At 39.0% G+C, this 22,872-nt stretch overlaps 1 protein-coding gene across 2 annotated transcripts in view; it reads left to right on the forward strand.

Annotated features, from left to right (window-relative positions):
- Window positions 1–22,872, forward strand: part of NKAIN2 (sodium/potassium transporting ATPase interacting 2) — a gene marked incomplete at both ends in the record, with an annotated part of 629,329 nt that overhangs the window by 329,088 nt on the left and 277,369 nt on the right. For both annotated transcript variants that reach the window (XM_083370531.1, XM_083370532.1), the window contains one exon: window positions 4,777–4,857. In XM_083370531.1, coding sequence (XP_083226657.1) covers window positions 4,777–4,857 — 81 coding nt within the window. The remainder of the gene's footprint in view (window positions 1–4,776; window positions 4,858–22,872) is intronic.

Raw genomic sequence — 22,872 nt, forward strand, 5'->3', positions numbered from 1 at the left:
GAAAGGGTGATCACATGACCCCAGGATCCTGCAATCATTGTGAATACATGCTGGTTGCCAAGACCTCGACTGTGAGGATGCTACAACAGTTGTAAGTGCAAGGAGTAGTTATAAGTCACTTTTTGTAGTGCCACTGTAAATTCAAGCAATCACTAAATGAATGATTGTAAAACAAGGATTACCTTTATGTTTCTGTTGCAGTTTATTGACATGAGAATTATATCTTAACTTTTTATTCTGCTTTCAAATTCTTTAAGAAACTAGTATTATTTGGAAATGTATAAATAATGTCAAGGAACAGCTTAGATCAGGGGTGTCAAACTCAATTTCATTGAGGGCCACATCAGCATTGTGGTTGCCCTCGGGGGGGCCGGGTGGGTATGGCCTGGGTGGGCGTGGCCTACTGGGTGGGCATGGCCAGCTCTACATCGTTCGTATCAAGGGTGCCTATGGGGGCCTGGGCAGGAGTGGGACAGAACTGGGGGTCTCTAGCAGAAGGAGGGTCTCTGGGCCAGGGCCAAGGCAGTGGGGGCCGTTCCCTCACTGTTTCCAGGATGGCTTCGGGGGCCACATGAAACCACTTTGCGGGCCGGATCCGGCCCCCGGGCCTTGTGTTTGACATGTCTGGCTTAGATAAAGGAGTTTAATACACTAGTACACAATATGCTCTTTTTTCAGGAAAAGTGATATATTGAGAGAGTAAAAGTGCTGTAAAAGTTACAGTGCAGAAGAAAATTGTTTTATGTTTGTATGAAGTGTCACTGTGGATTCAGTTAGAATTCTGGGATATATCATTTAGATATATAAATACATAAACAAGTATGATGATGGGTATCATGATTAAGGATAGGTTAATCTGCCAAACACAGACTCATTCTGTTTCTCAAAATATATTCCACCCCATTTCTGCATCTCTTTGTAGTTTTATGAAGTACATGGAAAATTCATATGCATTTTCACTTATATTTCTCCTAAGCACTGTTTGTAAACATTTTTCTTAATACATGGCTTTTGCAAGCAATTTTCCTTAAACTTGTTTATCTGTTCTTTTCACCTCTCCCCCTAACCGAAAGAAGAACAGAGGCTGCATTCTGGTTTGCAAATCAGTTCAGAAAAAAATGAATTACAAAACTTCATTAAAATATGGATCAAACAAAATTCTTCCCTAACTCTGTGCCATATGGGAAATGGTCCAAAACAAGAAAAACAATAATTCCATAATGATTCTGTGGAAAATTGAGATATAATTACCCTTAAGAAATAAAACAGAATCACTGGTTTACATGCTTGAAACAACTAAGCATGCTTATGAAATGATTAAATCAGAAGATATAGCTGTAAAGTTGTGTTTTGATTTGGTAGAAAACAATTTTGATAATAGTAATGTAATGATCTTATATAATTAATTAAATTATCATGGGGTTGAGGCAGACTAGCATGAAATTATTATTATTTGAGAATTACCAGAACTGTCAGTACGTTGCTTATCTTTCCTAGTGATAGTTATGAGTAATAAACATTTTGGCTTGCAAAAGTAGTCTCTCAGTTGGAAATCTGAGGTTTCATGGAAAAGTATTAGCATATTAGGGACACGGTGGCTCAGTGAGTTAGGACGCTGAGCTTGTCAATCAAATGGCCGGCAGTTTGGCGGCTCAAATCCCAAGTGGCGCGTAACAGAGTGAGCGCCTGTTATTCGTCCCAGCTTCTGCCAACCTAGCAGTTCGAAAGCACATAAAAATGCAAGTAGAAAAATAGGGACCACTACGGTGGGAAGGTAACAGCGTTCTGTGCGCCTTTGGCATTTAGTCATGCCGGCTACATGACCACAGAGACGTCCTCGGACAAACGCTGGCTCTTTGGCTTTGAAATGGAGATGAGCACCGGCCCCTAGAGTTGGAAACGACTAGCACGCATCTGTGAGGGAACCTTTACCTTTACCTTATTAGCATCTTGGTGGAAAGCTGAACTTTGGTGGAACTTATGTAGATTGACAAAATGTGTCAAAAGAATATTCATGTGACACAGAGACCCATTTCAGTCAGAATTCAGGAAAGGGTTCAGACAGAGATAGCCTTGCTTTGACTTGATGATGAACTGTGGAGCTGGGATAGAAGTGGTATATCCATCTTGGTGCTTCTTGGTCTCTCAGCAGCTTTTAGTACCATCAACTACAGTATCCTTCTCTGGACTACCTGCAGGAACCGGAAATGGGGAGCACCACTTTGTGGTGGTTTTCATCATTTCTGGACAAATTCAATCAGTGTTAACTGGGTACAGGGGAAATTGTCCCTTCTTTTGTCAGGTGCCACAGAGCTCAACTCTCTCTCTCTCCCTGCTTATTTTACTTCTATATGAAGCTGCTGGGTGAGCTCATCCTTCAGTTTAGGATTCTGCATTATGAATATGCGGATCATATCCAAATATTGACCATGAGCTAACCAAGTGAAGTGAAGTGTGGTCTTGTCTCAGTACCTGTAGACTGTATGAGACCGGATGGGAAGGAACTTGTTAGGTATATGTCTGTGGCCTAACTGGTTGGGTTGGCAATATATATGAACTACGATTGTATCATTGTTATAGAACTGTAATGTATCACTTTAACTGTGTAATGCATTGCATCATACCTTCTAATGATTGGCCAACACTGATTCCTACGGCCATAAGAAGGAGCTAGAGACATAGCTTCTCTCTCTCTGTTACATTCACTCTCGCTTGCTCTTACTTTCTGTTTATCGTGGTTTGTGGGTTTGCTACTGTTTTGCTAAACCTGTAGAACTGTGTTTGACTTACGGACTGGTAAGAAGACTTTGTATCGGATAATCCTTGGACTGTTGTTATCTGCTATTTTTTCACTACTCGTGTATGACCTGGATTGTTTTTTCCTGGACTGTGCTATTGTCTTATCCCACAAGTAAAACTTTTTGTACACACCTCAGTGTATCTGTGTGGTTGCTGTGTAAACCTAACTTCTCTCAGAATCCTCTTTTTGTGCAAGCTCTCTTTCGCTCAAGAGTTGCTCTGCTCATCCTTGTCAGAACTAACTCCAATTCAGTCCTACCAAGACTGAGTGGCTGTGGCTCTTAAAGTTCCTTGGAACTGAGGATTTTCTGTCTATACTCTTTGAGGGACCAACACATTTGAATTCAAGAGTGATACGTAATCTGGGAGTTGTCCTGAATTTGCAGCTTCTGCTCAAAGAATAATAGGTGCCAGCTGTGATCAAGGGATTTTTGTAAAGTTCCATCTGTGGCACCAGTTGTACCCCTTCCTGAACCAGAAGTCCTTTTAGACAGTCACTCATGACTTCATCATCATAAAGCTTGACTGCTGTAATATACTCTACATGGGACTATCCCTGAAAATCACTCAAAAGCTTCAGCTGGTCCAGAATATGCTGGCATGGGCAGTGATGGGCATACCAAAATGATACCTCTGCCCTATGAGCTGCAGTGTTCCCACTAAGCTTCTAGGTATGATTCAAGATGCTGATAATTATCTATGAAGTCCTACATGGCATAGCTCAGGTTATCTTAAGAATTGCATATTTCTCATAGCTTCTGCCCAGCCAGTATGTATTGACAAATAGGGACACTTTGAATCCCTTTGATTAAATAGAACCATCCAGTGGAATGCTCAAAACATGCTTTCTCTATTGTGTTGCTGCCCTTAAATCCATGTGGCTCCCATCCTGTGGGCTTTCCACCCTTGTTGACTTGGTTGTTCTCCCAGGCCTTAGACCAAAGAATAGGACCCCCTGTTGTTTGTGTTTTGTTTTCTTTTTGTTATGTTGCATAGAGTGGATATATCCCATTTTGTTTTGTAAAAAGTTTTTTTATTAAGCTTTATATTGTGAGCTGCCCAGTTGGAGTCAAGCAATGCTTATATTGAATCCAATAAATAAGTCAAATAAACAGACACAATGAAATAGATGTGGTGTTGGGGCTGAAGTAGAATCCCAGGGCTTTCAGAAGTTTCTGAAGCATTGTAAGAAGACAGTGTGTTGTTTGGAGAAGCATGATTGTCCTTAAGAAGAAGGTCTGGTGCAGCCAGCTCTGTCTTGCATAGGATCAGGCTGGGTATGCCTGGTTAGCAACAGGAAGAAGACGAAGTTGGTGAAGGTCTGGTGGGGACAGCAGGACCTATGGATGACAGTGCAGCTAGGGCTTTGCAATGTGGCATTGGGGTGATTGGCCACATTGTGGGGCTTGAGGTGACAATCTTCATGGTGCTGGTGGTATTACCAGTGTTTGGGTTGAAGTAGAGGCTCAGGGATGGGTGGCAGCCAAACCCAGCACCACCTCTGTCACCTCCCCCCCAAGGAGTGCCACTGTGCAGAGTGGCCAAAAAGGGCAGAGACGGGGGAAGATATGCAAGTGGCAGGAGTTCAAGTACCCCTGTATTTGTGTTGACAGGCTGTCAAGTGGCCAAATTTTTATCATGTGACATGGCAGCATTATTATGGCCATAACGTCAGGGACCAGGCATAAGTACCAGTTGTATAACCACTGTTGTATGTTTGAAGGGTTGCTGAACAAATTGTCATTCATTGAGGACTACCACTCTATCATACTATTATATGGAATAAATGTGAAATGAAAAGTGCTATTCATTTTGTCTTTATTTGGAAGGGTAAGTTAACCTCTTTCATGTAACAATATTATGACTGTGTGCTGTGTATGCATGCCTATGTCAGAATTTTTTTTTGTACTTTCAGAATCATTTAAGCCTAAATATATTAAAAATAGTAATGCATTATTTTCTTTTCCTTGTCAACAGTATGCTGTCTGGCTAATCCTCTGGGTTACATGGAACATATTTGTTATCTGCTTCTACTTGGAAGCTGGAGACCTATCAAAGGTAATTCACTGCCGGATAGACCAAATCATCTGATGTTTACCTCTCCAAGACGTTTACTCTTACTTACTCAAAATGTGATCATTTCTTTAGTAATCTTGGAAATGATGAATATCAGGGTTGCTTCAGCAGTGCATGTCTTAAGTCACTGACAAAATATTATTAGTATAAAATATACACCTAGGAGGACAACTTCTAATGAGGATTGTGAATGGACTAAGATTTCCATAGACTAATTTTTATCATGTTAATTTCATATTTGGGAGTACTATAACTGATCAGATGCTTTTCAATATGGTGCATGTTATTGCTTTTCCCTTGTAGTTTGAGTTGTGGATTCGGTAGACGTATGCATATTCAAAATAGTTTTGCTAATTAGTGGAAAAAAGGACAAGATAACTGGCATTGGCAACTGTTTTGTAATTTTGTTTCCTTTTTAGCAATATATAGGATTGAAGCATTTTGTTTATACTTTAAGTGATGTCAACAATTTTACTTCCACACACATACTGAACACACATATGGGCAAGAGTAAAAAAAAATCTTTGTATGTATTATTCTTTTTTATGTCATCTTTATTCTGAACAATGTGGTGTTCATAGTTTAACAGAATAGAATAATAGAGGTGGAAGGGAGTTGGCTTGTGAACTAGAACACTTCCTACCAAGGGCATAGAACAGACATGTCAAACACAAGGCCCGGGGCCCAGATCCGGCCCGTGAAGTGGTTTTATGCGGCCCTCGAAGCCATCCTGGAAACAGTGAGGGAACGGCCCCCACTGCCTTGAGCCTGGCCCAGAGACCCTCCTCCTTCCAGAGACCCTCAGAGCTGTCCCACTCTTGCCCAGGCCCCCATAGGCACCCTTGATGCGAACGATGTAGAGCTGGCCATGCCCACCCAGTAGGCCATACACACTTTAGCCACACCCACCCAGTAGGCCATGCCCACCCAGGCCACACCCACCCAGCCTCCTGAGGGCAACCACAATGCTGATGCGGCCCTCAATGAAATTGAGTTTGACACCCCTGGCATAGAACATAAAATAATAGGGTTGGCAGGGACCTTGAAGGTTTCTAGTCCAACCCTCTGTTCAAGCAAGAGATACTATACCATTTCAAACAAATGGTTGTCCAATCTCTTCTTAAAAACCTCCAGTTCTTCTGAAAGCAAGCTGTTCCACTGATTAATTGTTCTCACTGTTAGGCGCTTCTCTCCTTGGTTAGTTTCCATCCATTTCTTCTTGTCCTGCCTTCAGGTCTTTGGAGAATAGGTTGACCCCCTCTTTATGGCAACCCTTAGATATTGGAACACTGCTATCATGTCACCCTTAGTCCTTCTTTTCATTATACTAGACACACCCAATTCCTGATACCCTTCTTTGCATGTTTTAACTTCTAGTCTCCTAATCATAGTGCTCCCTTTTCTTTTCCCCACAACACAGTGAGGCAGTTGTACTGAGAAAATGGCTGTCCCAAAGTCATCCATCCATCTGCCATGCCCATGGGAGGACTAGAAGTTAATTGTGTACTCATCAGATCTATCAGGAGTTATGTGAGAACTCTTGCCTTCCTATAAATGTGGAAGGGAGGGAAGGAAGGAGGGAACTCAACGGGGAAGCCAACAAGAATTCAGACGTTGCCTCCCACTGATTTTTATCTACCCATAATCATTCTAGGGACATGGTGGCTCAGCGGGTTAGGACGCTGAACTTGTCAATCAGAGGGTCAGCAGTTTGGTGGCTCAAATCCTGAGTGCCGCGTAACAGAGTGAGTGCCTGTTACTCGTCCCAGCTTCTGCCAACCTAGCAGTTCGAAAGCACGTAAAAATGCAAGTAGAAAAATAGGGACCACTACGGTGGGAAGGTAACAGCGTTCCGTGCACCTTTGGCATCTAGTCATGCCGGCCACATGACCACGGAGACGTCCTCGGACAAGCGCTGGCTCTTCGGCTTTCGGCACCGGACCTTAGAGTCAGAAACGACTAGCACACATGTGCGGGGGAACCTTTACCTTTATAATCATTTTGTTTCTCTGCTTAAGTAAGGAAATATCTTTGAAACAATGACCTATCTTTGAAACAATGGTCATATGTTGCCTAGTTACCTATAAAGCTCTTTATGGCACAGTGTTATATTACATACGGTTACATTACAGTGTTATATTGCATTGCTTTGCTGTAGTTAAGTCTGCCAGTCTAACTCAAAAAGTCTTTCTAGGAGTCCCCTGTTGTGAAATTCATGGGACCTGATTGAATCTCATTATACCAACTCCAAGGCTTCAGAAGGTGCCTTGCATTCTTGTTTTTAGGAAAATCGAAAATCTGTCCTTTTTCTACAGTTTTTTATCTACCACTGATTGGGCTATTGGGTTCTTCCATTTAAATAATTTTGTTGAGTCTTCATTATTGTTTTGTTGTTTGTGTATCTTTCATTTGTTTTACTCTGATATGGGCCACCCAGAGTCCTGTGATTGTTCTGATTCACAAATAATATAAAGAAGAAAAACAACAGAAAAGCAAATATATAATGCATATTTTGAGGGGAAAATATAATTATGAATCAGTGACAAAATGATTGACTAGGTGCCACTAAGGCATTGTCAACTTAGTGACTACATAAATAGTTTGTCTTCATGAAGTAATGAAATACATGGTTTTATTTAATTTTGTGTGTGGTTTAATAATACCTATACAGTTCATTAAAAGGATAGAACAGACAGGGTTGCACACAAATGAAAATGATAAGAGTTTGAAAATAGACTGATCCATCTGTTCTTACTCAAACCATGTGGAGAAGGCATACACTGTTATGCAAAACAGAGGAGATGGATTAAAAGTACCTAAAAAAATGTCTCTTGGTGGCCCAGCATATTTTGGATTAAGTCATTTATCAAAGACATTACAGATCAAGAAATGTTTATTAGAAAGTGAAATATGTTTCTTGGAAGAAATATAACAATGATTGCAAACAGTTGAAAGTTCAATATTTCAAAACACAGTAGAACATTTTAAAAACTTACTAAATTGACCTGAGTGCTTTCTTTCCAAGATGACAAAGAATCACTGTTATTTTTAATCATAGCAAATGGAATTGCTTCATTCTAATCCACCTCCACCTTTAAGACCATGTATTATATCATTGTATAGAAGCTATTTTAAAGCTTTTGTGTGAATTGGCTTTTAGAAATCAAATGATTTTCTCTCTGATATTGCAAATTTTCTCTCTGTGGAGAGAGAGAGGGAGAGGGAGAGAGATGTGATGGTATGGGGGAAAGAACTGATTTGTGTGGTGAATTAATCCATTCAAACAATGCGGATCTCTGAGGCTGCCAGCATGGGAAGCCACAGTTTTCATGTGGTGACCACATATTGCGCAATGATGCTAAAGCAGATATATATTGTCTAGAATTCTGCCTGTGTAGCAGTATGAAAGAAACACTAGATACAGCATGAATTGGTTGTTGTTCCTGCAGGGAATCGAGAGGTACTTAAAGAGCCATATCCTTTGCTTTCTGGCTTGAAAAAAAGAATTGCTAGCAACTGCACATTTTCTGAAAAATACTTTCACAAATAAAAAGTGTAAAAGTTTGATATGAAAGCAAACTCTGTTAGATTTTGTAAGATTTAATTCAATTAGCATGAAATACTGTGTTCTAGTGCCATGTTTAAGTGAATTTGAGAAGCTTCTATTTCCCCATCGTTATTGATTCTGTTGTGATACCCTCAAACTGAGATTCGTAATGAACTGGGTGGAAATTCCCTACTGTGAGATGTTCACTTCAAGTCTCCTGTATCACACTTATCTAGGATAGTTTTGAAGCTGTTGTGATGTGTCCACGTCATGTGCTGCTCATATGTTCCAATTGTAGTTACTAATACATCCCAAGTCATAAAACGTCTGAGCATTGAGTCAGGTCGTGATAATAGTCACAGAAAAAGTACTTTGACCAAACTGCAGATCACCAACTTTTTGAGAATAAATTGTTAGATGAAATTTGTAAATCTTTTCTATCTTTTTAACATGATTGAGGTATATATACATTTAATCACTTTGCATTATCAGAAATATTTGGAATGTAGACAAATTGATGGATACTTTCAAAGAATGGCTGAGATCAACTAACCATGTTTTTCTGAAGTAACTGCGAATACTTGCCTAAGAACCTGAACAGATAACAGATAAGGGGGGGGGGGGGAAAGATTTTGATTTATGAACGGTGAGACACAAATGCAATATTTCTTAAAGTTCACACCCAACACACGTACTCTTATTCATGAGATGCAGTGTACGCACAACCCGATACTCCTGACCACTTGATATATTTGATTACAGTATTCTACACGAGCACCATTAAAGATCACACACTCTAAAAACAACTTGTTCGCTGTTTTCTTTAACAGAAAGTTCAAGTAGTCTTGAAAGATTAAGTGAGATTTAAGGTTGTCTCACTGTTTTGGTTTGTTTGGGGTTCACCCCCCCCCCCATTATTTGAATGTTTTCCTGAAAATAAATAGGACAGCATAGTTAATAGCACTCATGGGAAATTCTTCGTGCAAGGAAAAGAATACTGAACCTTGTTTGAAAAGGCTATTGCTGTGAATTAGCTGTAAATAGCGAACAAAATGTGACCCTGGGGAAACTCTGGGCCATTCCTATGTTACACCAGGGACACAGTTCAGATTGTAAAGCATGAGAGATAATCTTCCACAAAATAATTTTAGGGATCCGTATTTTAAAAATATAGCTTAATAATTGCCCAGTTGGGAATACACTATTTTCTCTGTATGTAAAATATACCTTTCTTCCCTACGGAAAGCTATTTCACCTGAGAAGGAAGTAGTTACTGGTCTTTATTTTCCCCTTGCTTATCTACAACTGATTTTTTGTCATTACTTGCCCGATCAAGATACCATTTTCAAAGCTATTGCTCTATTCACTGTGAAAAAATTTACTAATGGCTCATTCTCCTCCTCCCATGTCACAAAGGTCATGACACTTTCACAGCAGCTCTTTACTTGAAGTCAAAGAGCTTGATAACAATAATGGGGTATTCAGAACGATGAGATTAGCAGTGCTTGCCAATGAACAGCTAGGCAGAGCTGGTCTCTGTGCATTAGAAACTTAGATAGATAAATAATGTGAAGTTTGGCAACGGATTCAGGACATTTTGGGCCATTGTGTCATTGCTAATGTCTTTCCCATGATACCGTGGCTTTCACAGCTTATCAAAATTGTTACAAGAGGTTGGGTTGCCAGGTAACAAAAAGGACAAAAGTTACATTTTAGAAGGCTTCCCCTATATATGGAATATTTTCTGCTGGGAGTGCAAATTGCATAGAGCTCATGCTTTTACGCAGATGCTTTTAAATAATGTGATGCTGGCAAGAAAAATTATATTATATGCTTTCTTAGATTGATTACTTTCTTTTTTAGAAATTAAGCTGCAATTTACTTCAGAATCGCAGTCTCTTAGGTCACTGGAAGTGCATCTGGTGTCCCTGCTTCGAAGAACACTAAGTAGCACAGAACGTTTGCATGAAATTTTAATTTTTCAATTATCACCTTGAAATACTGTAAGGTGACTTAGAAATACTGGCAGAGGAGGACGATTGGTTGTGATATCCCAGAGTACAAGTTTAAATAAAATATGTCCTTTTGCTTTAGTGTCACATTAAACTTTGCCCTGGAATCAAGAGCAATACTAGATAATCTTCAAGAAGTGCTTTCAAGAGCACAGATGCATGAAGGTAGCCTCCAATTGCAACTCTTTAAAGCAGTTGTGCTTTTTCCAAAGATCAGATAGCAGCTGCAGAGGGCAGCAGCTTTTCTGAATCAATCCAAGGTATAAAATAGGTGAGGGCAGACTTTTAACCCTAAGAATCATCAAGGCTGATGAACAATCATTTTTTAAAATATTGAATGTCACAGCTCAGAATGGCTACATAAGTGCCGAGGATGCACAGCACTTTCAAAAAATCCCAGTTTTAATAGATACAAGGGCCTAAATGAGTTGAGTTAAGAAACTATGTACAGAATACTCTCTCTCTCTCTCTCTCTCTCTCTCTCTCTCTCTCTCACACACACACACACACACACACACACACACACACACAAATAAAAACTCACAAACACAGCTAGGGTATCTCTTGCAAGCATAAATTATTGCCTTTTTCATACAAAATTGAATATTCTTATTATATTATCGTATAGTTTTCTTATATGTGCTGCTGCTCTAGGGATTTTACTAGCTAATATACCAAGTTTATTATGGAGATTTGAAGGAATTGAAATAATTTGCAAATTCAAACTTATGTACAAAATGGTTTAGAGAGAGGAATGCACCATCAAATAGAAAATCTGCTCAAAAGAAAGGAAAATATTCAGTATTCCTACTGATCTATGAAACCACTTCAGTTATCTGACTGCTTTAAAAAATATGATATGTTATCATCCAAAAACAATTGTATTATATATGTGTTGTTTAGCATGGGATAACTCTGGTGCCTCTACTGTTAAATTTTTTTACACTTTGTTTGACATCGGACGGTCTTGAGCATGTTATCTGGACTGAGTTCGATCCTGTTTCCCCTGATGATGTGGACAGAATGATGGGGAGGCTGAGCTCCACCACCTGTTTGTTGGACCCATGCCCCTCCTGGCTGGTGTATGCGGCCCGGGAGGAGACATGAGGCTGGTTCCAGGCAGTAATAACTGCTTCCTTGAAGGAGGGTATCTTCCCCGCCGCCTTGAAGGAGGCGGTGGTGAGACCCCTCCTCAAGAAGCCTGCCCTGGACCCGGCTGTTTTAAATAACTATCGTCCGGTCTCCAACCTTCGCTTTCTGGCGAAGATTGTTGAGGCTGTGGTGGCGCATCAGCTTCCTCTGTTCCTGGAGGAAACTGATTATCTGGACCTGTACCAATCGGGTTTCAGGCCCGGGCACAGCATGGAGACGGCATTGGTTGCGCTGGTGAATGATCTCTGGCGGGCTCGGGACAGGGGTTGTTCCTCTGTCCTAGTCCTATTCAATCTCTCTGCGGCTTTTGATACCATCGACCATGGTATCCTATTGTGGCGTCTCAGGGGGTTGGGAGTTGGAGGCACCGTTCTACAGTGGTTCTCCTCCTATCTCCTGGGCCGCTCGCAGTCAGTGTTGACGGGAGGGCAGAGATCTGCCCCGAGGCCTCTCGTTTGTGGAGTCCCTCAGGGGTCGGTTCTCTCTCCCCTCCTGTTCAACATCTATATGAAGTCGCTGGGTGAGATCATTCGGGGTTTCGGGGTGGGGTATCATCAGTATGCTGATAATACCCAACTTTTTTTCTCCACCCCGAACCAACCCAGTGATGCCCTTGCCGTGATGTCCCGTTGCCTGGAGGAGGTCCGGGTCTGGATGGGGAGAAACAGGCTTCGTCTCAGTCCTGCCAAGACTGAGTGGCTGTGCATACCGGCATGTCAGGTTAACCAGACTATTCCATCTTTAACGATGGGGGGTGAGGTGTTACCCCCTGTTGATAGGGCTCGCAACTTGGGCATCCTCCTGGATTCACGGCTCAATTTTGAAGACCACATAGGAGCTGTGACCAGGGGGGCTTTTGCCCAGGTTCGCCTGGTGCACCAGTTGCGACCCTACCTGGACCAAGATGCCCTACACACAGTCACTCATGCGCTCATGCCCTCCCGTTTAGACTACTGCAACGCTCTCTGCCCTTGAGGACCACTCGGAGGCTTCAGCTGGTGCAGAATGTGGCCGTGCGAGTTGTGATGGGGGTTTCCCAACACTCCCATGTAACACCCCTACTCCGTGAGCTGCATTGGCTTCCGGTTGCCCTCCGGGTGAGATTCAAGGTGCTGGTGATGACCTATAAAGCCTTAAATGGCTTGGGTCTGGGATATCTGAGGGAACACCTGCTGCCGGCATCAAGTTCCCTTTGTCCAGTGCGCTCCCACAGGGAGGGCCTTCTCAGGGTGCCACCGGTAAAAGATTGCCGGCGGATAACACCCAGGGGGAGGGCCTTCTCTGTGGGTGTGCCTGCCCTTTGGAATCAGCTGCCCACGGAGCTTAGGACTGCCCCCGACCTTTGCTCATTCCGCCGGGACCTGAAGACCTGGCTGTTCGAGCTTTCCGGCCTAGGCTGAGAGTTTTAATCGGGGTTTTTTATATTTTTTTTTCAGGGATTAAATTTAATCTTTTTAATCGTTTTTAATTTTTGTATCAATGTTTTAAGTACCCTGTAAACCGCCCTGAGTCCTTCGGGAAAGGGCGGTATATACATTCAATAAAATAAATAAATAAATAAATAAATAAATAAATAAATAAATAAATAAATAAATAAATAAATAAATAAATTTTGTTTGACATAAAGTTGTGATTGAATTGTTGCAAGTCTTGCACTTTTAAAATGTATCTATTTTGGTTTTATCTGTTCACAAGGGATGTAGAGAGACAACCATTTGGTTTGTAGATCCAGTCTCATTTGATAGCTGGGTCTGGAATGTGATTTAGAAAAGAAAAAAAACACCACCTGTTCTTTCATAGTATGGCATGAGAAAAAAACCAATTATATTTATATCTGTTTGCTTACAAATGAAATTTGTAAAGAAGCTAAAATGCCATAAAGGGATGAATATTCCAACTGTAATAGAAATCACTGTTTTTTTAGGTTACAATTCTTTAAAATCAGCTGCATTCGTTTGTTTTTCAAATGCCCAGAGTTTGGCTTTGCTCCTAGAACCTGGTACCTCTTTTTATCTCTCCAGTCTGAAGAAGGTTCATTTCATTTTGTCAACAGATGAAATGAATATAGGTTGTTCTCGTGCCCTCGTGCAAAACTCCACAGAAGCATTACGTGGCTTGCCATAATGATGTGTCCTAAATATTCATCTTCAAGCCAGGATGTTTAAATGTTCAAAAGTCCATCACCCATGTTGAAGAGAGAGATGGAGAGCCTATCTGCACGCTTTGCAGAATTTTTAGCAATTCAAATAACATGACCAAAAAATAAATTGCAGGGAATGATAAGAAATTGAATGCATTCTAGATGAACTTAATTTATTGTGTATATTAGGCTTACGTTTATTCTTCTCTTTCCCAGTTTTCATTTCATGCTATCTGCTCCACTGGAAATCCTTATTTTCAGCATATCTCAAAATGAATGTCTATGATTAGGGTTTCTAATTAAACTTATGGATACTTTTAAGATTATCTGTAGGTCCACATGATTATGTTAGTGATCCTTTCCTTATCTACATGGTGCTAGTGACTCAGTTTCAAAATGAAAATGAAAAATTACACCTTAGAGTCTATATACATTAGAAGCATAGAAGACATTACAGATATATAAGGTGACACTTTTGCTGCATTGTCATGAGTCAATGAAATTACATTATTTCAAAAGTACATTTAATATACAAATTAAACATGTTATTTCATAACATATAAAAGGCAATTTTAATACAACATTTCACCAATTTTCTCATTGTATTTTTCCTGCCATCTAAGCTACTGGAGTGATTTAGCCTTAGAGATATATTGGCCCCTTATTACTTTATATCTATCAGAGAAATAATTTATAATGCAGTGGTTAGCAGTTAAATTTCAGTGTTGCATGTATTCTAATAAGGTACCTGCAGGATATTTAATTTTGAACATATTAGCTTCCATGGATATTGGTTCAGCAGATGTTCTGTTAAGATAACTGAGAAATTAAATTACTTTTTTTCTCAAAGCATCCCGTTAACTTTGTAGGTAAATGCCTTTGAGCATGAAATCTGACCGGGTGGGTTTTTTTTGACAAATACCTATCAAAATGTTTTAAGTAAATGACTTCATTTTATTTTTCCAACTTCTATTACTCTTACAGATTTGACATGGTTGATCATATATCTAACAAATGAAAATTGAAAATGGAGCTGGTATCCAACAGTGTAGGTTATATTGAAGATAGTTTCATGGGTAGATACTATAAGGATGCTTGTGGTTCCAGATAAATTAGTTTGCATGGTTTTTTAACCTCAGCATTTCTACCAGTTAGAATGGAAATGATTGCAAAATTAAATTCTGTATTGCCGTAGAAACAGTGTATTTGGGTAAGCTTTCATGGGCACTTTTATTTTTGTACTTTCAACTAATAATTAATATGGATATAAGAAGTTAAAAGTGATAGAAGGAAATTATATTCATAGTATGTTAGAAATATTTGAGTCTCTAGCAGGCTGTAGGAGAGGATCTGACTAGACTTTATTTCAAAGAGAATGGGATAGAGAGAGTATATTAGGCAAACCTTAAGAGAATTCATAAAAATTAAATTATACACCTCCCAGAGTCCCTCTGGGTGGGAGATGGGTAATTCTTAAGTATGATAAATAAATAAATAATAAACACAAACTTAGCCAAAAGGCCATGTGTAAAGAATAGCTTAGAGAGTAACAGGATTATCTAAAATAGAAAAAGGCAGGAATATACAGAACAAAGGTTAATGTAGAGCCAAACTCCAGTGCATGAAGAAAAAGCAATATATCTCATTAGGCATCTCCATCTGACTTTCACCCTGACCCTGACCCTGCCTTCTGGTTATCTTTTGGCTGTGCCTGGTCCCCACCTTAGCGCCTGGCCTCCTTTATAGATTGTGATTTCCAGCTTCCTCAGACTAACTACCGCCTAATGTCTTATATCCAAATTTCATTATATCTTAGTTTCCAGAGGGCTCCAAGGGAAAAAGATACCATTTGAAAATGCTGTCATTCTTCATAGGTCACTTAAATTTATCAAGAGTTGCTAGGGGAATCAGACTCATTGGCCTGAAGTTATATTTTGACTAGTCTCCATCTTGGGTGGTGCAACTTAAACACTCAACTTTTCTCTGCTGCTAGTATTGTATTTGTATGTACATTCATACTACTTTTCTGCACAACCTAGCACATTTATGTTTTGTTCATTCATTTAAACCATTTATATTGTACTGCAAATGTACTACAGTGTTATTTTAAGAAGTTCCAGAATTGCCATAAATATTGAGCTATATTTCTAACACATTCATGACAACTGGCCCTCTTTTTGCCCCAGTGTGACTTGTTTTGTTTCATTATGATGAAAAATTCTGTTATGTGGTGTCTTATACCATCCTACCTTTGTACATTCCGACAGAGAGAGCTGGTTGTACCTAATGTGCTCCTTCCAAAATCTGCTGCTGCAATTTCAGTGGGATTAATTTATGTGTGTGCTATCTGTTCACCAGACAATTGCAAGAGTATAGCATTCCACTTACTGAGGAACCACAAACACTTACTCAAAAAGAAATTGGATTCTGTGTTTGTGGGGTAAGACTTGATTGATTAAGTAATGTTATGAATCAAACAGAAGTGTAGGTGATTGTTGATTTCATACCAAGAGCGAGCTCTTCAATAAGGAACAGTATAAAATAGCTAAAATAGCTAGCTAACTTGAACAGTTCTATGATCTGGACTTTTATTCCACTGACTTTGCTCAGTGGTAAGTTTTTTTACATGCTGAGATCTATCCTAATAGGAAAATACACATTAGATAGACTTTTTAGATTAAAAAATGCCTGAATTTTGTTGGAACTGTCTCATTAATTGGAACCATGACAGTAAGTGGTGGGGCAGAGGTGAATAATTAATTTATGACTGTAGATTGTCTGTTAAGGTAGCTTTCAACTCCCCCTGGCAAAAAGGTGAAAACAACTATTAAAATTAAAGGAATATACTGTATAATAGAGACCGGCCAGCATAATACTAACAAAAAAGAGCTATGCAAAGCTACCCAATCCTCCATCTCTCCAAAGTAATTTCTATACCTTCACTATGTAGAGGCAGGACAGCTATCTGTCAAGAATGAGGTAAACTGGATTAGATTAGATTTCATACCTTAAATTGCTCTTCTAATTCTATGACTCTATGCTTATTTATAAACAAACAAACAAATACATTTTATAGATGTATGTATCAGAGTATCTTTGAGTAATCAAATGCATAAGATATACTAATTGAAAATACAAGTACTTTTGGTGCATCTATTTTGACATTTAAAAAACCCACAGATTTGCTTCATTTAATAAGGATAATAACATTGAATATTTTAAATTTTACAATTTAATTAAAATTTTAAAATCAGCTATCAAACTTTTAACAGTTATTTACAAGAGGTGTTGCTGTCAACAGTGTTCATTGTCCAAATCACTTGATATGTAGACAATCCAATAAACTCTGACAATGTTTGTAAAGGCTGCTTTGTGAATGTGAGCTTGATGTAATTCAGATTTCCAGCCACTCCACTCATAATCCAACAGTAAAAATGGCAGTTTCTGTGGTCTACTTACAAGGAGCAATTATCTGGAATCCAGATGATCTTGTGGATGTTCTCAACTGTTCCAGAGAAATTATGCCTGTTCGGATCCAGTAACAATTCCCCTCACAAAAGCTAATTTGTTAGCTAACAAACACTAGCAAGATGTCAGCTTGCCATGGAAGTTTGGAGCAAATAGCAAATAGCATGATGGGGACCATTTCTCATCTGGCAATTAGGGTGGTCAACTTCAGAGATTTCACTGAGATTATCCAGTCAATACTAGTTTAGGATTTCATGCTCATTGTAATGATTATTGACACTCTCAATTATTATTTGACATTGTGCTTGCAGTAGGGTACACTCTTAACTTTGGTACAGTGAACTCTCAATTTATTGGCTCACGATGGAATGCACTTTGCATGGAATGGGCTAACATTTCTGTAATGACGTAATGTAAAGCTATCATCTGGATAATGATGCCATTACAGAAATGGGCTCATTTGCACAAATCACAGTTTTTAACAAGAGATTTATAAATAGGAGACATGTACTTCTCCCAATTAATCTTACTAGGCTTTACCGTCTTCTGTTTATCTGAAACAAATGATCTGAAAATATAGGAATTCTGTGTAATTCAGTTACTATGAACAGGTCGTTCTCAGATAAATTTTAGACTAACAGCTGATATTATGAAAGCTCTGCCACACACTGGAAGAGTGTTGAAATTGTCCAGTCTTGTTCCCTGATACATCTCCTGAATATCCTGGTGGAATTGACTACCTGGTGTGTCAATGATACTTTTGAAATATCTTTGACATTATTTTTCCTAAACCCATTCTTCCCTCTAGCTAAAGGCCATCTCAATTTACCAGGACCCTGAGAGCAGTGAAGCAGCTAGGTAGAAGGCTGAAGATTGAACATGGAGTAAATCCCATTTTTTAAGGTAATAGATACAGCAAGTGGACTTGCATCCCTGCATCATTTCATCTGCACAAAATAGGTGGCTAGTGTTATGGATGTCTCAAGTTTTTAAGATTTTTGGAGAGATGAGCTAGAACAGTTGAACATTGTGATCAATTCTCATGTTCTTTGCAGAAAAAGACATGAAACATACTGTATGGGTAGTCGTCATCTTAATACCAGTTCATTTAGTGGCCATTCAAAGTTACAACAGCACTGGAAAAAAAGGACTTATGACAATTTTCCACACTTACCACCATTGCAGCATCCCCGTGGTCATGTGATAAAAATTCAGACGCTTGGCAACTGACTCATATTTATGACGGCAGTGTCATATGTTCACCTTTTTGCAACCTTCTGACAAGCAAAGTCAATGGGGAAGTCAGATTCACTTAATAATCATGTTACTAACTTAACTGCAGTAATTCCACTTAACAACTGTGGCAAGAAAGGTTGTAACCATAGGACAAAGTTCACTTAACAAATGTTTCACTTAGCGACAGAAATTTTGGGCTCAATTGTGGTTGTTAAGTCGAAGACTACCTGTATGTGGAAGAATTATAGTCACCATAGGCTTTCTTGACCTTTTTTATTCTTGTTGGTTCAAATAATCAGGTCGGGATTGGTCCATTACTGATTGGTCCATTACTGAAGTTCTTTGAACATGCATTTTCCTACAGAAGAATTACTTGAATATTTATTTATTTATGTATTAAATTTGTTTGCTGCCCATCTCACTGCAAGGTGATTGGAAGTTCTCTTTAACTATAGGGAGGAGGGAATCCCTGCGGATTTTACTCCACTAGTCATTGCCAACTATAGGGGGTGGCATTTATTTCCATTTCAAGGAAGTTGAGCCAGCATTGTCGGAAGACACTTCCGCAGTCATATGGCCAGCATGACCTTTAATTATAGGCTTGGCTCAATATTCCATTATTCAGTGAGATGAATTTAGAAAGTACCCATCTTGCAGCTCCAGCTCTTTCTGGACCTGTTTCAATCCAGATTTTGTCCATGAATCATATCCATCAATATGGATCCAATATGGATCCAACCTAGGCCTGTATTTCTGTACATTGACAGGCTTCTATCTTGTTCCAATGCTATTTTTCATCTTCATGTAGATGAAAGATCATCCAGGGCTCTAGTCCAAACTCTAGTCCAATAAGACAATTTGTACCTTTGGTATTATTTATCTTGATTAAAGGCTGGATGAAAGAGAATAATTTGGGATGAAATCCCAACAAGGTGAAGGTTGTGTAGCTCACAAGAAAACTGGATTTGGGGATTTAAATTACACCTGTTTTGGACAGCGCTGCACTCGCCCAGAGAGAATGAGTTAATAATTTAGGAGTGTTCTGTAGTCATTGAATTCATAGGTAATAGCTCTATTAAGGAGTATATTGCCCAGATTCTTGGTTTGATTTGGTACTGGTTATCTAGGCTTTGGTTGCAACAAATATTTATTACTGCAACATGCTTTAAGTGATTGCAGTTTGTAATGTATGACATTGTACCACTACCTACAGAAATTGGGGGGTAAATTGTAACTGCTGGCAAGCATGTTCATTGAGATGTTGTTTTATCTCTTTGTAGTTATACTGCATTGACAAGCTATTCTTTAATCTCTTTGTAGTCCACTCTACAAGGCACATCTGTAAAGGTCGCTTAATGTCTTTCTAACTACCTTGGCTTAACAAAGGATCACATTTATTATTGTTTAGTATTTGGGGTGTTGGGAGTGACTGATAAGCCTTGATTATTGTCAAGGGTATTATAGCCTGATCTTAGGAGGGAGGAGTGTTATGTACTGGGCTTTTGGAATATCACCATGTGCTTTGCTGGACAACTAATGGTTCTCCAGCAACCCAGACAGGACGTCTTCGGTCCTGCAATTGGTCAACTTTGGGCGGCAAACATGGGTTCAATCCGATTGGTTGCTACCAGAGGATCTGGCTATATATTGAGGCACAGTGACTCCAAATCCTCAGTACAGTTTCTGCTAAAATAAAGAATGAGTTTCTCTGTACTCAACTGTGTGTCTTCATTCCTGCTCATCAGAGCCCACGACATAATACGTATTTTCAAGTATTTTGGAAAATAACAGAATCACATCTCTTTTACCAAGCTTTCAGCTGTTAATTTATTTAATGATACTGATTTTAATGGTACTGATTTCACTGACGTGGTTTATATTTTGTATTTAATTCTAATTATTTGAAACCCCCTGGAGTGCTTATATAAGCAGAAAAGCAGGCAATACATATAATAAATAAATAAAATGTTTCTGCAGTAATGCATCTCTATAAATATTTGAATGGTTAAAGTACTGTAAAATGAAATTAAAAGAAATGACATGTGTATCATAAGAAGTTGTTCCTGTAAATTTGAGTCACTGGCAGTTTCCAAAATATATGCTACTTTTAGTTGTTGCTGTCCGTGCTTTCAATTTTATTCACGATCCTTTTAATTGGCTTAGATAAGCTCTCTCCCACTGATTTAAAACTATATATTAAAATGCCAGCTCTTTGAAGACAAATGTTCTGGCTTAGTGACTGCAAGTGTGTTGTGCCAATGGAATTAAGGATCTGAGGCTTTTTTGGAATGGAGAATGAAAGCACTCCTAAGCATTTCTTCTAGAGATATATACAATTTCCTGTTGACTTTCATGAGCACCATGCTCTTTTTTGCAGCTTTAGATGTAGTGAAACATATGTAAGATTCACAGTGAAAATAAAGACTTTTCAATTAATGTACACATTTCTAGGCATATGCTGTTTCAAATTTGATCCTTTTAAACACATCTTCCTGAATCAGCTAAGACAGATGAAATGAGTTGTCATAACAGTCATTTTAGTTTTAGCTAGCACTGTGATAAAATCTGTCCTCTAGTCACTTGTAACTTTTAACTTGTACCTCATTCTCAAGCCACCTTCAACATTTCTCTTGGCTGTCTTTTACTGTTGTCCAAGGTACTGGCTCTCTTGTTATTTACCTCAATGCATCTCTTCCCCATCACTAAAGCCTCCTATCTGAAAAAAAGGCCTCACTAGATGTATTCTATTTTTCATGTCCTTTCTTGAGATTTAACTGAATTTTAAGAAACTGGAGGCCTGTATAATGAAAAACAAGACATAGCCAAATTATGCCATTTTAATCACAAACTGCACATCAGTTTCTCTATATAAAAGCAATGGCACCTCCCTTTGGCTAACTTTAAAAGATATTTCCCCATGATCAACAATTAAGAAATCAAAATGGTTTGAAAACAGAAGTGATAAAATTGGGACAGAGAGCATGTCTGGTGTCATAGAATAGTTTAGTAGAAAAAAAATAATAAAAGACCCTTTCAGACTAAGAAATGTTCTGTGTAATCCTATGTCAGTTTTTAAAACAAAAAACAACAAGCACTTGTATCACAAAAGGCAATAAGTACATGGAAACTCTGTATTCTGAGTATGTGTCAGTTTACTAGATGTACCTTTGAGTTTGTAGAATGGGACAACTTTCTATTGGCTCGCAGCGTAGTATTTAGATCAGGGGTCTTCAAACTTGGCCCTTTTATGACTTGTGGATGTCAACTCCCAGAATTCCTCAGCCAGGCACACTGGCTGAGGAATTCTGGGAGTTGAAGTCCACAAGTCATAAAAGGGCCAAGTTTGAAGACCCCTGATTTAGACGTTCTAGCTTGCAAAGTAGAGCATAGTAATTTTGTCAGGAGAAATATCAACTTTGGTTGTGTTTTTGGCATACTGGCAAAAAAAGGATCAAAACTGATCCTTGAATTATATGTGAGACTATAACTAAAGTTGATAACCTTGTCTATGTTGAATGCCTCAATTAACCCAAGCCATTAGGAGTAGTGGAGTTTAATATTTATGAGTTCATAAGATCATGGAAAATTGCAATGTTTAAATGTAAGAAATAAGGCATGAATCAACAAATGAAATGAAAAATCTTCAAGTTCTAGATTGAATGTTGATTGCAATTATTATTTTATTTTCTTGCATCACCAAAAGTCCTACAATTGCCGTTGGACAGAAATTTAATAAAGAACAGAAGAGAATACAGGAATATGAAATCTCTTAAGCAGCTTTGGTGCTTTAACGTGGTGTTTGCTGACCCATTCATTTTCTGAGGAGGGGAGGTGTTTCCAAGCCACTAGATATTGAGTTGTTCCATGATGTCTCCTGGAATCCAGAATTTCCTTCACCTCGAAATGTTGTTCTCCTTCCACCATGATGGGAGGTGGTGGTGGTGGAATTTTTGTTCGTAGGGGAGATTGTTGTTCTCTCTTTATTAGACTGCAGTGAAAGATTGGGTGTATTCGTCTAAGATTTTTAGGTAGTTCTAATTCAACTGTTACTGGGTTTATGATTCTTTTAATTGGAAAAGGTCCAATGTATTTTGGTCCTAGTTTTTTACAGGGTTGGAGAGACTTAAGGTATTTTGTAGACAGATATACCATCTCTCCCACCTTGAACGGTGTGGGATCAGATCTTTTCTTGTCTGCCTGTGTCTTGTGTGCTAGTCTAGCCTCTGTTAATGCTTTTCTGACAATAGGCCAGGTGTATTGTAACTGAGCAATCCATTCCTTTAGTTCTGGAATTACCGGTTCTTTTGGCGTTAGATCAGGTATGGGGTTGAAGCTCTGGCCTGTGGCTACTTGAAAAGGAGTGTAACCTGTGCTGGAGTGAATTGCGTTGTTACATGCCACTTCTGCGAAAGGCAGCAGGTCTGTCCAATTGTTCTGCTGAA

Source organism: Vipera ursinii (genome assembly GCF_947247035.1).
Source record: "Vipera ursinii genome assembly, chromosome: 1".
Classification (NCBI taxonomy): domain Eukaryota; kingdom Metazoa; phylum Chordata; class Lepidosauria; order Squamata; family Viperidae; genus Vipera; species Vipera ursinii.